The sequence below is a fragment of the Erinaceus europaeus genome, chromosome 14, assembly GCF_950295315.1.
Source record: "Erinaceus europaeus chromosome 14, mEriEur2.1, whole genome shotgun sequence".
Classification (NCBI taxonomy): domain Eukaryota; kingdom Metazoa; phylum Chordata; class Mammalia; order Eulipotyphla; family Erinaceidae; genus Erinaceus; species Erinaceus europaeus.
Genome location: NC_080175.1, coordinates 39,473,394 through 39,492,885, shown reverse-complemented (window position 1 = coordinate 39,492,885; position 19,492 = coordinate 39,473,394). Strand labels below are relative to the sequence as shown.

Here is a 19,492-nt window from a genome sequence, read left to right as displayed (position 1 = left end):
CCTAGTGATTGGGTCCCACTATGAAAAAGCTTCTGCCAAGAGTTCTTCAAGAGTTATCTGCTTCTTCTTAAAGAGTTATCTTTAAGACTTGCTTCTCAAGAGGCCACCACTTGGTGTTATGCTCTTCTCATTCAAGTCAGTTTTCTTTTTTTAAATATTTATTTATTTATTTATTCTCTTTTGTTGCCCTTTATTGTTGTACTTATTGTTGTTGTTATTGATGTCGTTGTTGTTGGATAGGACAGAGAGAAATGAGAGAGGAGGGGAAGACAGAGAGGGGGAGAGAAATATAGACACCTGCAGACCTGCTTCACCGCTTCTGAAGCGATGCCCCTGCAGGTGGGGAGCTGGGGGCTTTAACCAGGATCTTTATGCCAGTCCTTGCGCTTTGTGCCACGTGCACTTAACCTGCTGTGCTACCGCCCAACTCCCTCATATCAATTTTCTTAATTGACCTGGAGAGCTGAGCTGATTGTAGCCTTAATTTGCATTTTCGTAACCAGAATGAGCTGGATACTTTTTTTTCCATGTTTTTATTGGTCAGTTTAAATTTTGTATGGGTAAGCAAATGTAGTTCCAATACTTTTATACTAAATTCTTAAATAGTTTAAATTTTGGGGTTTATTGAATTCTCAATGTTCTTTATATATTCTGGTTGTAAATCTTTTGTCAGAAATATGTATTGTGAATGTTTTCTTACTTATGACCTATTTTTGCCTCAGGCAGGAGAGTCTCTATGCATAACCATTATGGAGTCTCCCCTACCCTACGTCCTCATTTCTTTATCTCTAAGTGATTGTGAGAGGGACCAAAAGGATTTTTATTCTTTGGTCAGCCTTTGTAGGCTTGCTTTGCCTTTAATCCAGGCTGTGGAAATTTAATGAGCGTGTTTGTGGGAGGGATTCGGCAAGTTTGCTTCTTATTTCATGGTGGATTTACCTGCTAGCAAGTGTCACTTCAATTTCACAGTATTCTTATTTGTAAAATAAAGGATACAAGATTTTTTTAAACAAGTCTAATAGGGTCTGTAATGTTCTAATCAGGAAAAATTTTCCTCAGTTTTAATTTAATTGGATGCCTAGTCACTTTAACAAGCTTTCACCAGTAGAGGGACTGTTTCTCTTTTTCAACTTAGTTGTATGTTATTGAGTGAAAATTCACACAAGAAGGAGAGATGGCTGGAGCATTGCTTTGCATATGTGATGACGGGGATCATACTTGGGGTAGCATGTGTGCAAATCTGTTCTGCCAGCTGTGCTATCTCTTGAACTGTTCCAGGAAACCCATTTTTCAAAGTGAGAGGAGGGGCTGAGAGATGGGAGCTGGCTGACCCAGTCAAGTGCGTGCTCTGCCATGCTTGAGGACCCAGGTTTGAGCTCAAGTGCGTGCTCTGCCATGCTTGAGAACCCAGGTTTGAGCTCCCTGTTACCACACAAGAACACTTGGACCGGGTTGGGTGTGGCAGCTTCATGAGAAGTAGAACAGAGCTACAGTGTCTGTACTTAAGAGCAGTGCAGCAATGCTGTGGTGTTTCTACCTTTCTCTCTTTTCCTCTTTCTTTCTCTTTTCCTCTCTGTCTCTCCCCTCATCTAAAAAAATAGTGTCCAGGGGGCTGGGTGGTAGCTCAGCGGGTTAAGCACACATGGTGCATAGCGCTTGGGCAGTCCTAAGGATCCTGGTTGGAGCCACCAGCTCCCCACCTGCAGGGGTTGGGGGGTGGTGGCTTCACCGGCAATGAAGCAGGTCTGCAGGTGTCTTTCTCTCTCTTTCTCTGTCTTCCCCTCCTCTCTTGATTTCTCTCTGTCCTATCCAACAACAAGGACAGTAATACCAACAATAATAATAACAACAATGATAAACAACAAGGGCAACAAAAGGGAAAAAATAGCCTCCAGGAGAAGTGGATTCGTAGTGCCGGCACCAAGCCCTAGCAATAACCCTGGAGGCAAAAAAAAAAAAAGTAGTGTCCAGTGAGATGTCAACACTCCAACTCCAATAACCTGGTGAGACATTTCCTAAGACATGGGACTCCCTAGGTCCATTTCAAATGGCACATTCCCTAACTGTGTTACAGACTCTAGATACAGAGCAGGGCCTAAGGGACAGGGTACATGTGCACGTGTAGCCATAAGTTAGGGGAAAATATGTGCCTCAAAAGCAAAGTACTCAGTAATATGCTGTAAGTAGACTTAGACTCAGTAAGTAAGTGAGTGGAAAGACCTAAATCAGACACCAGAAAGTACCTAGTCAAATATTTACTACTTAGGCCTAGATATCCTCCTCTCCTACCCCCTACTTCACTTCCCTCAATCACTTTAAGTCTAACCTTGTCAGATAAAGTAAAGACTACAAAAACTAGATAAGGGAAGGAGACTAGCACATTTTAACAGTGGCCTTTTTGGTCAATTCCAAATCACCCCATCATCTGGGGCCCTAGTCAGGGAATACTTGGATTCCCACATTGATATGATGGGCCTAGACCTCTAACAGATCCCTCTCTCCACGTTCACTAGTCACCTCCATCAGGAACAACATCCTAAGCCCTCCTGTGGGCCTCTCTAGGACCTTGTGTTCACTGTAAAGCAGCAATTGTAGGGACTCTCCACTCTCCAAAGGGAGAATGGGTCAACCTACTTTGCCACTTCAGGAAATCTGAAATGAATGCAGCCTAGAATGTTCCTAGCCATGGGAAGTAGGGGCCTGAACTGTGTTCTTATGCATGGTGATATGTGTGCTTAACTGGGTATATCACTGCCCAGTTCTCAGCCATTATGGTTATTATATTTTATGTTTATTATTGTATATATGTATATTTTCCCAACATTTTAAATTTATTATTTATTTTATTTTATTTATTTTAATTAAAATTTTTTTATTTATAAAAAAGGAATCACTGACAAAAAACATAGGATAAGAGGAGTAACTCCACACAATTCCCACCACCAGAACTCTGTATCCCATCACCTTCCCTGATAGCTTTCCTATTCTTTATCTCTCTGGGAGTATGGATCCAGGGGTGCAGAAGGTGGAAGGCCTGGCTTCTGTAATTGCTTCCCTGCTGAACATGGGTGTTGGCAGGTCGATCCATACTCCCAGCCTGTCTCTCTCTTTTCCTAGTGGGGTAGGGCTCTGGGGAAGCGGGGCTCTAGGACACACTAGTGGGATCATTTGCCCAGGGAAGTCCATGATGCCAACTGCATGATGCCAACTGGACTTCCCTGGGCAAATGACCCCACTAGTGTGGCTGGCATCATGTTAACATGATGCCAACTGGACTCCCCTGGGCAAATGATCCCACTAGTGTGTCCTGGAGCCCCGCTTCCCCAGAGCCCTGCGTCACTAGGGAACCTGGTGGATGAAAAAAAGAGTTAAAATATAAAGCCAATCAAATTGTTGACTAATCATGAACCTAAAGGCTCAAATAGTTCAGATGAATAGTTAGGTGGGGGGGGGGGTCTCTGTTTTGTAGATAGCTAATATATATAAATAGCTATATTCCAAAGGGCCCATGATTATCAAGACTCTTAAGATTTGTTGGTGGAAGTACAAATGGTCTGAGAATGATTTCTGTGTATCAAGACCTTAACCACACTGAGGACACTTACTCCTGTGAGAATTCTAATGTGGTATCTATTCAATTCATTTAAAGGTCACCTTCATTCCAGACTGCAGATGGCCACCCCAAGAAGGTCAGTGACTTAGCCTTCTTAAAAGAGATCCAGGACCTTGCTGAGGGCATCTACAGAATGATGGATAAGGCACATCACTTACAAAATCTTTGGGCAGAAAAATCCAAGGTTCCAGGCAAGTAAATCTCTTCAACTCTCCACTTCTGCCTGACATAGTGTCCTGATAAGGCTGTGAGAGAACAGAGTGCCCTTACGATTCTTCTCTGTGTCCATTTCAGCCCCTTAACTATGGTAGGTTGTCCTCTTGGGTGTGAGAAAGAGGTTCTCCAAGGTAGAACCAAGGACCTGAAGTAGAAGATGTGACTGGATTTTCACCCCAGCAACTTGTCCCTAGATTAACTCCTTGGCATGTTTCACTTTAGAGACACTGTGGTCCAAGCTTGCTTTGCCTTATTTTGTACTTTTGCCCTTTTTCTACCTTTCTCTTCCCTTCTCTCTCCTTCTCTCCCCTTCTTTTCCCTTCCCTCCCCTTCTCTGCCCTTCCCTCCCCTTCCTTCCCCTTCCTTCTCATCTCTCTCTTTCTCTTACTGTCTCTTTTTCTCCCTTCCTCGCTCCCTTCCTTCCTTCCTTCCTCCCTTCCTCCCTTCCTCCCTTTCTTTCTTTCTTTCTTTCTTTCTTTCTTTCTTTCTTTCTTTCTTTCTTTCTTTCTTTCTCCTTCCATCCCTCCCTTCCTGGGCTTGGTACTTACATGATGAATCCACTGCTCCTGGCACCTCTTGCTTTCTCTCTCTCTTCCTCTCCCTCTTTCTTTGTTAGGACAATGAGACATTGAGAAGGAGAAGGGGACATAAAGAGGGAAATAGAATGAGCAACACCAGGAGACTAGCTTCACTGCTTGTGAAGCTTCGTCCCAGAAGGTAGGGAACAGGGACTTGAACCCAGGTCTTTGTGCATGGTAATGTATGCATACAATTGGCTGAACTACCACCTGGCCCCCTGTACTTTTTATTTCATCTCTTGATAGTTTCTTTTTAGATTTTGTTTCTCTATTAAAAACTTGATCTTTTCTTAAACATACACACACACATACACACACACACACATACACACACACACACACACACACACACACACACACTCTTACACACACATTCATTTCTGGTTGTTTTCTTCTTCTTTATAGGCTTGAATTGATTTTTCTGTGTTAGTGACATTTTAATTCCAGTCTTTGATGATTAGATTGCTTTGATGATAAGACTTTTTTGGATTTTGGCAGCATCTTATTTCCAAATCTCAGGTTGAGAAAGTTAAAACATAGATAAGTATTGGAGATCTAGGTTTATAGCTGACGAAGTTTGATACCCAGAGAGGGACTGTTAATTGCTTATCATCACACAGATATGTCACTGCCTAGAAAGTTTATTAATAATTAAGGACCTCAATCATATCTCCTCCCATTCTGTTGTCGTTGGTGCTTCACCACTCTGAGCCAACTTAGATGGTGAGGGAGAGATAAAAAGACCATAGCACTAAAGCAGCCTCCAGTGTGGTTGGAAACAGGCTTGAACCCGGGGTTGTGCATATGGAAAAGCAGGCACACTATCCAGGTGAGCTATTTTGCTTTCTCTCCTTTCCTTTTTTTTATACCAGTCCAACCATGAATTCTAGTAAAATACAGAGAATGTAGATGAACTTGAATTCAAATAAAATGAACTTTTTAAAAGTAGAAATATGCCCCAAATAATTCAAATTTAACTAGTTATTGTGTGCTTCTCTTTGATAAATCTAACATACACACACACACACACACACACACACACACACACACACACACACTCACACTGTATGTATGCATATATCACTCTTTGTGTGGTATATTCAAGAAATATAGTGAGGAGTTTGGTAGGAAAATGAACATAGAGTTTCTTGGTGGGAGCAGTGATAAAGCATCCCTGTCCAAAGCAATGCAAGACACATAGATTCCCAGTGGACCACAAATAGATCATCAAGATCGGAATAATTATGTACCAGACCCAGGTTCAAGCCCAACCTCTACTGCACTGGAGGGAGCTTCAGTGTTGTGGTAACTTTCCCTCTTTTCCACTGTCTCTGTCTTTCTCTTTCTACTTTTTTAAAATTAGAGACAGCCAGAAATTGAGAGGGAAGGGGGAGAGAGAGAGGGAGAGAGGCAGAGACACCTGTAGCCCTGTTTCACCACTTGTGAAGCTTTTCCCCTGCAGGTGGGGACTGGGGGCTTGAACTGAGGTCCTTGCACACTGTAATATATGTGCTTAACCAGATGCACCACCACCCTACCCTTCTCTTTCTATCTGAAAACAAGATGTCAACTTGGAGTAGAGACATTTTGGTAACAAAAAGACGAACAAACAAACAAAAAAAGAAACCAAAAAACCATCCAAAACACACACACACACACACACACACACACACACACACACACACACACACACACACACACACACACACACACACACGTGATCCCGTGCACACCCAAAAGATAACAAAATAGATACTAACACCAAAGGGTGGTGTCCTTATCTTAGGTGATATGATGAAATCACTCTACTTTGATAAAAATAGTTTTCCTCACCAATGTGTCTTACACAAAGTCTTACTTCTCCAGAGTCCTACCCCAGTAGGGAAATATAGAAACAGGCTGGGGGTATGGATTGACCTGCCAATGCCCATGTCCAGTGGAGAAGCAATTACAGAAGCCAGACCTTCCATCTTCTGTACCCCCAAAAGAATTTTGGTCTGTACTTCCAGAGCAATAAAGACTAGGGAAGCTTCCAATGGAGGGGATGGGATACAGAACTCTGGTGGTGGGAACTGTATGGAATTATACCCCTATTATCTTACAATCTTGTTAATCATTATTAAATCACTAATAAATAAAAAAGGAAAAAACTGCTTTCTTTTTTTTATTTATAAAAAGAGAACACTGACAAGTCCATACGATAAGAGGGTACAATTCCACACAATACCCACCATCAGGACTCTGTATCACATCCCCTTCCCTGAGAGCTGCCATATTCTTTAACCCTCTGGGAATATGGACCCAAGGTCATTGTGGGGTGCAGAAGGTGGGAGGTCTGGCTTCTATAATTGTTTCCCCGCTGAACATGGGTGTTGACAGGTCAATCCATACTCCCAGCCTATCTCTCTATTTCCCTAGTGGGACAGGGCTCTGGGTAAGCGGGGCACACTGGTGGGATTGTCTGCTCAGGGAAGTACAGTTGGCATCATGGTAGCGTCTGAAATCTGGAGGCTGCAAAAGAGTTAAGATGTAAAGCAGAACCAATTGTTGACTAATCATGAACCTAAAGGCTGGAAGATTTCAGATGAAGATTTGGAGTCTCTGTTTTGGAAGTAGCTAGTAGGTCTATTTTAGGTATATTCCAAGGGGCCCATGACTTTACTAGTTTTTGCCTGAGCCTGACATCTGATATGCAGGTGGACCCAAGTTATTGTCTGGGGAGATGATGTCATGGCTGGAAAAAGGGCTAGAAATCTGGATCAGGGAAGAGAGTAGCTCCCAACTATGGGAAAAGTGTATAAATATTGTTGACAGTAAACCCTATCGATTTTATCTGGGGCCCATATTCAGGATAGGAGCCAATGTAACCTCTGCATCCCTGTCGGTCCAAGCTCACAGTCTGTGTTCACGAGTAGGAATGTTCCAGGTTGACCAATTTTAGGACCCATTTTCCTCAGGTGGTATGTAGAGTATGCTATCCAACCTCCCTTTGGAGGATGGAACAGTCTCTACCATTGTTGATCCACATTGAGGGCAGGGTCCTATGGGCGCCCACAAAGGGGTCTATTGTGTTGTTCCTGATGGAGATGACCCGTGATAATGGAGAGAGGGAATTATTTGAAGTCTAGTCCCATCATGTCTGTGTGGGAATCCCAGGACTCCCCGACTAGGGTCCCAGCTGATGGGCTGGCCTGATAGTGACTAAAGAGTCATCATTAAAATATACCAGTCTCTTGCCCTTATTCAGCTTTAAAAACTGCTTTCAAAGGAGATTTTCAACATTCTTTTTAAAGAGAGAGAACTAATCTTTTTTTTTTTTTTTTTTTTTGAGTGAAGCCTCTATTTGATTTTCACTTTGCTCTGGTTTGATTCATTTCCCACGGTGTCCATGTAAAACAAAACCTGTTATTCCACTCACCAGACTTTGGATACTATCCGCTTTTTCATTCCAATTATCCAGTGATCTGTGGACTCCAACTGAGTATCTTACAATTTAATATAGTTTTGACACTAGCAGCCTGGTGTGAGTGCAGACCTCACAGATCAAGGGCTCAGTCCCACAAACCTCTTTCCTATTCAGATACCAAAAATGTGTGGCATCTCAGGAAGCTAGGAGAGTTTTAGGATATCTGTGTTCAGACCTACTTGGGGTAGAGAGAGCAATACATATTCCTTTTATTTTTGGCAGCCTCTAGTGTGCACAATTTCACTGCCCTCTGCTTGTCCCCTCATGTATATGAGGACAGGGGATTCAGGGAGAAACTAGAGCAGGAGAGCTTCCTTCCGTGCTGTAGCTCTTTTGTCTGGGCCAAATTCATGGCAAGCAAGTACTGTCGCTAGCTAGCTGTTTCTCTGCCTCCTAATAATATGCTTCTTGTTACGCTGCGATGTAATTACAAATAAACTCCGGAAGATTATCGTTTCATTTTCTTTCCCTCTTCAGCCATTTCCTTTCTTTGTTTCTCTTCCTTCCCTCCCTCCTTCCCGGACTTGGTTTAAATGCTCATCGTGCCTGTGGAACTAGAGATTGATAAAATATTAAACATTTTTTTCACAGGTTATTACAATTCTTTTTTAGGTTAGCAACTACCCATTAATTCATTTTTAACTACTTTTAAAATATATATATTTATTTATTTTTGGATAGAGACAGGGGAATTGAGAGGGGAAGGGGTAGGTAGAGATAGAGAGAAACAGAGAGACACCTGCAGCCCTGCTTCACCATTCGTGCAGCTTTCCCTCTGCAGGTGGGAACCAGAGGCTTGAACCTGGGTCCTTGTGCACTGTAATGTGTGTGCTCAACCAGGTATGCTACTGCCTTTCTCACCCCCATAAGTTCATTTACTTCTTCCTTCCATAAATTCATTTATTATCAGTGTGTTTTACTTATTTGAGTAAAACCTTTGATATCTTTATTTTTTCTTGTAGATTCTCCTGGTGGTTCCAACTTCTTAACAGTAAGTGCTTTAAAACTCAAGTTACCATGGGAAAGTTCTAACTTAACATGAATTTTTAAGGTTCATCCAAGATGGGCTGAAAATGGTGAAGTCACCATTTTTTTTTTTTAATAGCTCAGTAGTATTCCATTGTGTATATATGCCACAACTTGCTCAGCCACTCATCTGTTGTTGGACACCTGGGTTGCTTCCAGGTTTTGGATATTACAAATTGTGCTATAAGAACATAGGTGTACACAGATCTTTTTGGATGGATGTGTTGCGTTCCTCAGGATATATCCCCAGGAGAGGAATTGCAGGATCATAGGGTAGGTCCATTTCTAGCCTTCTGAGAGTTCTCCAGACTGTTCTCCACAGACGATGGACCAATTGACATTCCCTCCAGCAGTGCAGGAGGGTTCCTTTGACCCCACAACCTCTCCAGCATTTGCTGCTGTTATCTTTTCTGATGTATGTCATTGTCACATGAGTAAAGTGGTATCTCATTGTTGTCTTTATTTGCATTTCTCTGACAATCAAAGATTTGGAACATTTTCTAATGTGTTTTTAAGCCTTTTGGATCTCTCTATGGTAAATATTCTGTCCATGTCTCCCCCCATTTTTGGATGGGGTTATTTGTTTTCTTGTGATTGAGTTTGGCAAGCTCTTTATATATTCTGGTTATTAAACTCTTGTCTTATGTATAGCATGTAAAGATCTTCTCCCATGCTGTGAGGAGTCTCTTGGTTTGGGTAGTGGTTTCTTTTGCTCTGCAGAAGCTTTTTAATTTGATGTAGTCCCATAGGTAGTGGTTTCTTTTGCTCTGCAGAAGTTAATTTGATGTAGTCCCATAGGTTTATGCTTGCCTTAGTCTTCTTTGTAATTGGATTCATTTCATTGAAGATATCTTTAAAATTTATGTAGAAAAGGGTTCTGCCAATATTTTCTTCTAAGTATCTGATAGTTTCTTGTCTAGCATCCAAGTCCTTTATACACTTGGAATTTACTTTTGTATTTGGTGAAATATAGTGGTTCAGTTTCATTCTTCTGCATGTCTCAACCTATTTTTTCTAACACCATTTGTTGAAGAGACTGCTTTCCCCATTTAATAGTCTGGGCACCTTTGTCAAAGATTAGATGTCCATAGGTGTGGGGGCTTACTTCTGGGCTCTCAATTCTATTTCACTGGTCAGTGTGTCTATGTACAGTACCAAGCAGTTTTGATGACAATGGCCCTATAATACAATTTGAGTGAGTGAGGGAGTGTTATGCCTCCAGTTCTTTTCTTTCTTCTCAAGATTGTTTTGGCAATTCTAGGTCTTTCCTGGTTCCAGATAAACATTTGTAGCATTTGTGGTATTCTCCTAAAAATGTGTTTCGGATCTTGATGGGGATAGCATTAAATGTGTATATGGCTCTAGGTAGTATATTCCTTTTATGATGTTAATTCTTCCAACCCATGAACATGGTATATCTTTCCACTTCTTTGTGTCTTTTTCAATTTCCTTGAGTAGTGACTCACAGTTTTCAGTATATAAACCTTTCACTTCTTTGGTTAGGTTTATTCCCAGGTATTATATTGTTTTTGTTGCTGTAGTGAAAGGAATTGATTTCTGGATTTCATCTTCTTCTACCTTAGTGTTTGCATAGAGGAATGCCACTGACTTTTGAATGTTAATTTTGTAGCCTGACACCTTACTGTATTGCCTGATGATTTCCAAAAGCTTCTTGCTGGATTCCTTAGGTTTTTCTATCTATACTATCATGTCATCTGCAAATAGGGAGAGTTTGACTTCTTGTCTTCCAATCTGTATGCCTTTAATTCCTTGCTCCTGCCTGATTGCTATGGTAAGAACTTCCAACACTATGTTGAATAGTAATGGTGATAATGGGCAGCCCTCTCTTGTACCTGATCTGAGGGGAAATGCTTCAGATTTTTCACAATTGAGTATGATGTTGGCTGTAGGTTTTCTATATATAGACTACACTATCTTGAGGACTTTTTCCATCATTTTCCTCTTTTTTTTTTTTGTAGTGTTTTGATTATAAAGGGATGTTATATTTTGTCAAAGGCTTTCTCTGCATCTGTTGATATGACCATGTGGTTTTTGGTCTTGCTTTTGTTGATATGGTGGATCATGTTGATTCATTTATGTATATTAAACCAACCTTGCATGCCTGGGAAAAACCCCACTTGGTCATGATGAACAATCTTTTTAATATACTGCTGTTTCTAGTTGGCTAGAATTTTGTTCAATAGTTTAGCATCTATGTTCATCAGAGATATTGGTCTGTAGTTCTCTTTTTTGGTTGTGTCCCTGTCTGCTTTTGGTATCAAAGTGATGTTGGCTTCATAGAAGCTGGAAGGGAGTATGTCAGTGTCTTCAATGTTCTGGAAGACTTTTAAAAGTAGAGGTATTAGTTATTTTTTTGAAGGTTTTGTAGAATTCATTTGTAAAACCATCTGGTTCAGGACTTTTATTCTTGGGAAGGTTTTTGATAACTGTTTCAATGTCATTAGCTTGATGGGCCTCTTCATGTTATCTAGTTCCTCTTTACTTAATTTTGGACATTGGTAGGTATCTAGGAAATCATCCATTTCTTCCAGGTTCTCTAGCTTGGTGGTATATAGTTGTTCATAGATGACTCGCATGATATGTTGAATTTCTGTGATGTCTGTTGTAACATCTCCTCTATCATTTATGATCTGATTTATTTGGTTCTTCTCTCTTTTTTGTGAAGCTTTCCTATTTTTTATCCCTCTGGGAACATGGACTCAGGGTCATTATGGGGTGCAGAAGGTGGAAGTTCTGGCTTCTGTAATTGCTTTCCCACTGAGGATGGGCATTGATAGTTCGATCCATACTCCCATCCTGGAAAGACAAGTTTTAGTTTCCTCAGACAAGGCTGTAGGTTTAAGAAAAGCAGACACTGACTGTTGAAATTCCTGAGTGGCAGATGATTTTGTAGGATGGGTTGAAGTCGACTTTGACCCTACCTTATAGCCGAGATTCATATACTTGGTGCATTATTTTTGACCCTTTCCAGGCATGTAGCCTTCATTGAGGCACTACTGCGTATGGGAGGGATACTTTCATCTTCCCTGGACATTGGAAAATGTTTGGACACAATTTTAGTTGTCACTAGTGGGAGAGGGGCTTCTGACACTATGCCACGTGTGCGTAACCCACTGCGCTACCACCTGACTCCCAGCTTCTGACACTACGAACCCAGTTGTGTGGCCATGGCTTTGGTGTAGAGAGTTGGCATCACTGCTTATATTTAAGTTATTTTATTATTTATTTTAGTTTTTCTTTTTTTGCCTCCAGGGTTATTGCTGGGGCTTGGTGCCTGCACTACCAATCCACTCACTGCTCCTGTGGCCATTTTTTTCCATTTTATTGGATAGGATAGAGAGAAATTGAGAGAGGAGGGGAAGCTAGGGGGAGAAAAAGACACCTGCAGATCTGCTTTGCCACTTGTGAGGCAACCCCCTTTTGCAAGTGGGGCTCGAACTGGGATCCTTCAGCTCAGTACTATGTGCACTTTACCCAGTGCACCACTGCCCTACCCCCTCACTGCTTTTATTTCTACAGTCTTATTCAGCTGTGAGGATGAGTGTGTGAACTAATAAGTGAATTGTGAATTTATGTTGGTGTGGGGGAATATATGAATATGTATTTGAGAGGAGAGTTGAGTGAGCAGGGACATAAAGGGAAGTGACAATGAAGAGATATATCTTCAGCAACACTGTATTGGGGTCCAGTTGACTTGTCATGAAAGATGATGTGGGAGTCGGGCGGTAGAGCAGTGGGTTAAGCACAGGTGGTGCAAAGCATAAGGACTGGCGAAGGATGCCGATTTGAGACCCCAGCTCCCCACCTGCAGGGGAGTCGCTTCACAGGTGGTGAAGCAGGTCTGCAGGTGTCTGTCTTTCTCTCCCCCTCTCTGTCTTCCCCTCCTCTCTCCATTAAAAAAAAAAAAGAAAAATGATGTAGGGCTGGGGTTCGGGGAAGTGAGCAAAAGAGCATTTTGTACCCGGGTACAGATTTTGGTGCTAGTCCCGAAAGACTGTAGGGTAATAAATACCAGGAAGAGGCTGAGAGAGACAGCATAAAGGTCATACAAAAAGACTTTCATGAGCCAGGTACCAAAGATTCCAGGTTCAATCCTCAGCACCACCATAAGCCAGAATTGAGCAGTGCTCAGGTAAAACAAAACAAAACAAAACAAAACAAAACAAAACAAAACAAAACACACCTAAAGAACTGGGAAATAGCAGTAAATGGCAGATCAGATTATTAGAAGGGAGAAACAGAAATACAAAGAGTCAAATATAGGGGTACTCTTAGGTAAATTGCGTGCTGCTTGTTTGGGGGGTCCCTGGAATAGATGGGGTTTTCATTAGCTGGCTGGGATAGGAGATTTCATGAAAAAGGTGCCTTTCCCCCTGGAATTTGGGGTCTTCTTTTTTCTGCTGTCATATGTCATTATGTTTCATAAATGATTGTATGATGAAGCTCATGGTATTCTAGTGGACATTTCAGGCACCACTTGGTTCCAGGTTTTTTTTTTTTTTCAGTTTCTGTTTGTCACTGGCTCTTTAAGGAAATGGTCAGTCTCAGGCATGGAGTCCTGCTGGCTTTTCATAGACATGGTAGTAGAGATTAATCTCTCCTCTTCTTTTGGTTAAATATAGGTCCTAGCAGGGCCGTAAACTTTCTAGAATTGTCTTGGACTGGGGGGTTGTGTTGTGGGGTGAGCTAGAACTGGTAACTGGAGAGTGAGGTACATGACACAGCAAACTCACTATCCCAGTGAGCTGTCTTGCTGGCCTAGTCTGCATTTTCTTATTTTATAACCACATTTTTATAAATTATAATTATAATTACTTCCTAGCTCCAGACTCAGATTCTGTACCACCACCAGTAGCTCTGAGGGGGTAGTAATGGGGACAAGGGGATATGGATTTCTGGGAAGGAGAAGTATAATATTCAGTTATGGACATTGTATGATTGGATTTCCTGTTATAAAAGGAGAAAATTAACAGAAGTTATTCCATTTTTTGTTCATATTTGTTCGTATTTGAACAACTAATTCTCCTCACTACAGTCCCTCAAACCGTAGCAATTTATTTTATTTTATTTTATTTTATTTTATTTATCGGAGTACTGCTCAGTTCTGGCTTTTGATGGCGCTGGGGACTGAACTTGGGACCTTTGGTATCTCAGGAACAAAACTCATCTTACATAATCATTATGCTGTCTCCCCAACTCAGCAATTTCTTTTTATCACTGTCAGGATTTCATGGTATGTAGTTTGGGCAAAAGATAGAACACATGAAAAAGTTATGTGTATATTTAATATATTATTATTTATATAATAATTTTTTAAAAATTATCTTTATTTATTTATTGGATAGAGACAGCCAGAAATAGAGAAGGAAGGAGGAGACAGAGAGGGAGAGAGACACCTGTAGCCCTGCTTCACCACTTGTGAAACTTTCTCCCTGCAGGTGGGGACCGGGGGCTTGAACCTGGGTCCTTGCGCATTATAACATGTGCGCTCAACCAGGTGTGCTACTGCCCGGCCCCTTATATAATATATTTATATAATCAATTTTACAGACATATGACTTAATTTTAAGTCTTCTCTGCTCAGAATAAGTGACTTGCCACTCAAGAATTTTCACCAGGGTTGCTACACACTCACACTTTGGCACTCCCATCCCATCATCTAGTTGATTAATAAAACTGAAGAGGGAAACTCTTGCAATCTTTTCCCTCACCAGATGGATCTCAATCAAACGGAGGAGGTGCTATTGACACTGGAAAACCTCCACCAGCAGCCTCACATCTGGAATTTTCTACTTTTATTGCCAAAGCTACTTGCAAATAAGACTCATATTGAAGCTGGTGTCGAGGGTGGAGTACACCTTCTCCAAGCAGTGGTGAAGTAAGTCTTCTTCTAGCGTTTGCCGGTGAAGTAAGTAAAAAACGGGAAATCTAACTGATGACAGGTGTGTGGGATTTTCCTCTTTTTTTTTTCTTCTTTTGATTCTAGCGTTATCACTGCTGCCACTCTGAGTCCACCACTCTTGGTGGCCATTTTTTCTTTCCCTTTCCCTTCCCTTCCCTTCCCTTCCCTTCCCTTCCCTTCCCTTCCCTTCCCTTCCCTTCCCTTCCCTTCCCTTCCCTTCCCTTCCCTTCCCTCCCCTCCCCTCCCCTTTCCTTTCATTTCCTTTCCTTTTATGGGATAGGACAGAAAGAAATTGAGAGGGGAGGAAGAGAGAGAGAGAGAGAGAGAGAGAGAGAGAGAGACCTGTAGACCTACTTCACTGCTTGTGTAGCCCCCCCCCCCCACACACACACAGGTGGTGAGCTGGGTTTAAACCCAGATCTTTGTGCGGGTCCTTATGCATGGTACTATGTACTCTTAAACTGCTGTGCCACTGCCTTGCTCTGCTCCTATTTTTTAATTGGAAAATCCTTGATTGTTTGAAATGAGAAGAAAAGCAATTGTCAAAATGCTGTCTTGAAATAATTGGAAGTCTTGCCTTTCTACAGATGTCCCTTGCCTACCAATAAAATATCATATATGCATGCAGTTATGCTATTCATAGCATAGGATCGCTGATTTAAAAAAAAAACAATATAGGGGCCAGGTGATGGTGCAAATGGTTAAGCACACACATCACAGAGCTCAAGAACCCGGATTCAGGCCTCTGGTCCCCTCCTGCAGGGGAAAGCTTCACAAGTGGTAAAGCAGTGCTGTGGGTATCTGTCTTTTCCCCTCTCTACCTCCTCCTCCCCTCTCAAACTCTCTCTGTCTCTATCCAATCACAAATAAATAACAAATATTTAAAAAGCACTATATCTTTAACATCTTATATGTTCTGGTAGTCTTTCAATGATTTTTCAACTGCTATAAAATATGCTATTCTGTTTAGATAATCATAATTTTCCTGATTTCTAATTCTAAACTTTGCCGGCTATGCCACAGCCCAATCTCTGATTATATTAATTAACTAATTAATTAATCTTTATTAATTAATAGGAGGGAGGGAGAGAGAGAGATATGGAGAGAGAAGCAGAGCACACCTCTTGCACATGCGATTTCGGGGACTGAACTCCTTGGTGTCACTTATCACCTGAGCCACCTCCCCAGTAGAGGAACTTGTCTTTTCTAGCTTTTTCCAGAGAGATTGGGGGGTACAGTTAAAGTCATGTTGAGTGACAAGCTGTCAGTGGTCCACAGAGTTTCCCTCTCTTGCTTTTGTGAGGGACCTCACTGATTTACTTTGCTCTGGCCTTGTTTTGGTTCTAGTTCCCTAACATCACTAGAAGATTTGGACTGGCTGCCTCTCAGCCACACTTTTTCCAGGATTTATGAACTCATGCTAAATGCGACCATTTCGACACTGACCTTTCTGCAACAACATGGGGTCGCAGCAGCCACTGGTAAGAACACCAGACATATTTTGAATGTTTCACAGCATAATATTTCTGACGACTTCCATGGAGGCAAAATACTGTTCAAAGACCTAATTAGAAAAAAAGGTATCAAAAGCAAAAAGAAAAGTATCACTTGTTTCTGCTAAGCCTCTGTCATCCTTCTTGGACCTGTATTCTCCCCACCCACCCACCCCAGTCTTTTACTTTGGTGCAATATGCCAATTCCAGTTCAGGTTCTACTGTGTTTTCTTTTCTGATCTTGTTTTTCAACTTCTGCCTGAGAGTGAGATCATCCCGTATTCATCCTTCTGTTTCTGACTTATTTCACTCAACATAAATTTTTCAAGGTCTATCCAAGATCGGCTGAAAACGGTGAAGTCACCATTTTTTATAGCTGAGTAGCATTCCATTGTGTATATATGCCACAACTTGCTCAGCCACTCATCTGTTGTTGGACACCTGGGTTGCTTCCAGGTTTTGGCTATTACAAATTGTGCTGCTAAGAACATAGGTATATACAAATCTTTTTGGATGGATGTGTTGGGTTCTTTAGGATCTATCCCCAGGAGAGGAATTGCAGGATCATAGGGTAGGTCCATTTCTAGCCTTCTGAGAGTTCTCCAGACTGTTCTCCACAGAGGTTGGACCAATTTACATTCCCTCCAGCAGTGCAGGAGGGTTCCTTTAATCCCACAACCTCTCCAGAATTTGCTGCTGTTATCTTTTCTGATGTATGTCATTGTCACATGAGTAAAGTGGTATCTCATTGTTGTCTTTATTTGCATTTCTCTGTGAATGTCAATTTCAATTAAAAAATTACTAACTATAAATTTCTTTGATCTAATGTCCTCTAAAGTCAGAACATTACTTATTCTGTGATTTTTAATATCTGTTTCATTCCTGGGCTCCTATGAAGAAGAAAACTTTGAAAAACAGAGAGACCAATGAGGGGATCAGGTTATTGGGGATTTGTGATACTCCACATGGAATAGAAAGCCCTTTCATGAGTGTGGGTGGGGGTGGGGTGTGATGGAGGTGGGGTGGGAACAGAGGGACAGTGGGGCATGTGAGTAAAATTATTTAGCTATATTCTTGATCCAGGTTTTCTTTCTTTTGTTCTCTTTCATTTTTTAATTAATATTTTTATTAGTGATTTAATAATGATTAAGAAGATTGTGGGATAAGAGGGGTACAAGTTCATATGATTTCAACCACCAGAGTTCCATATGCCCTCCCCTCCATGAGAAGCGTCCCTATTCTTTACCCCTCTGGGAGTATGGACCAAAGGTCTTTATGGGGTGCAAAAGGTGGGAGGTCTAGCTTTTGTAATTGTTTCTTTGCTGGACATAGGCACTGACAGGTTGATCCATGTTGGTATGCTTCTAATTCTGCTTCTAAAACCCCTTCTTTTTCATTGGTTTATTCCCCCCTGCATAACACTGTATTCTATTTACATAACCACTGTTAACTAAGCACCGCCCTGCCTGCAGGGCATTGGTTTAATCCCCACTGGTTCATGATGTCTTTTTGCTCTGCCCCCTCTCCTAGTACACCTTGATTTCAACCAGTCTTTTTTCGCTCCACCCTCTCTATGTCACATCCTGTTTCCACCCTACTTGGCGAGTATATATAAGGACAGGATTGTGATTAGAGATAGCTTAGATTGCGCTGTGTTCCACATGAATAAAGAGATACTGCTTCCCAGCTCAGCCATGAGTCCCTGGTTGTCTGTCTCCTGCCCGTGAAGCTAGCCCAGCAGATCCATACCCCAGCCTGTATCTGTCTTTCCCTAGTGGGGTTGGGCTCTGGGGAGGTGGGATTCCAGGGCACATTGGTGAGATTGTCTGCCCAGGAAAGTCAGGTTAGCATCATGGTAGCATCTGCAACTTGGTGGCTGAAAAACATTAAGATGTAAAGCAGAACAAATTGTTTAATAATCAGGAACCTAAAGGTAAAAATATAGCAGATGAAATTTGGGATCTTCATGTTGGAGGATGTTAGGCAGTCTATTTTAGGTTTATCCCAACGGGCTCATGACTGCTAATTTTTGCCTGAGCCCAATAGCTAACATGCAGGTGGGCTAAAGGTATTGTGTGGGGAGATGGTGTCAGAGTTGGGGATATAACTAGAAAGCTGGATCAAGGCAGAGAGTAGCTCCCAAGTATGGCAAAAGTACATAAATACTGTTAACTATAAGCCCCACTGATCTGACCTAAGACTCATGTCTATCCATACTTAGCACAGGAGATTGTGAAACCTCTGTATTCCTGCTGACCTGAATTCACATTCCATGGTCACAGCTAGGAACATTCTAGGCTATGTTCACTTTAGGATCCATTTTCTTTGAGTGGCAGAGTATGTTGACTCAGCCTCCTTTCAGAGAGTGGGGTAGTCCCTACCTTTGTTGTTCCACACTGAGGGCAAGGTCCTGTAGAAGCCCTCAAGAGGGTTTATGATATTGTTCCTGATGAAGGTGACCAGTGATGGTGGAGAGAGGGATCTCTTAGAGGTCTAGGCTCTTCATACCTGTGTGGGAATCTCAGGATTCCCTGACTTGGGCCTTGGATGATGGAATGACCTGGTAGTGACCAAAAGGGCCATCATTAAAATGGGGTGTTCTCTTGCCCTTATCTAGATTTTGTAATCCTTATTTTATCTGACAGGGCTAAGCTTAGAGTAAGAGAGCTAAGTGAAATAGGAAGTAGGCGAGGCGGGTATTTAGGTCTAAGTAGAAACTATTTGATTAATACTTTATATTGTCTTTTTTAGGTCTTTCTATTTGTTGTACTTATTGGTAATTGTAGATTATTGGGCATTTTTACTTTAAGGTATATATTTTCCCCTTACTTATGCATACGAGTGCACATGTGCTCTATCTCATGTGTCCTGGTCTATATCTAGGTTCTACAACTCTGCCAGGAGGTGTGCCACCTGAGATAGAATTAAGGAATCCTATTAGCTAGCAAAAGGGCTCACCCAAGTAATGGAGCTGGAGGGTTGACATTCCTGGCCTGGCATCTCTGGACATAGTCTGAAGTGAAACATGTCATGATGACAACAGTTGCATTGATTTGGTTGAGATCAGCAGATATAGTATAAAATGGAATGGGTCAAAAGAAGCATGAAGGTGGACCTGGGTCCATACTCCCAGAGCGTTAAAGAATAGGGGGGCGAACAGGGGAGGGTTTGGGATGC

General features: G+C 41.7%; 1 protein-coding gene across 1 annotated transcript in view; it reads left to right on the top strand.

Annotated features, from left to right (window-relative positions):
* ABCA13 (ATP binding cassette subfamily A member 13) overlaps positions 1–19,492 on the top strand; it is a 594,731-nt gene that overhangs the window by 47,143 nt on the left and 528,096 nt on the right. Inside the window, 4 exon segments of the mRNA XM_007524553.2 lie at positions 3,650–3,804; positions 8,836–8,864; positions 14,635–14,798; positions 16,170–16,303. Of these exon segments, the coding sequence (XP_007524615.1) occupies positions 3,650–3,804; positions 8,836–8,864; positions 14,635–14,798; positions 16,170–16,303 (482 nt within the window).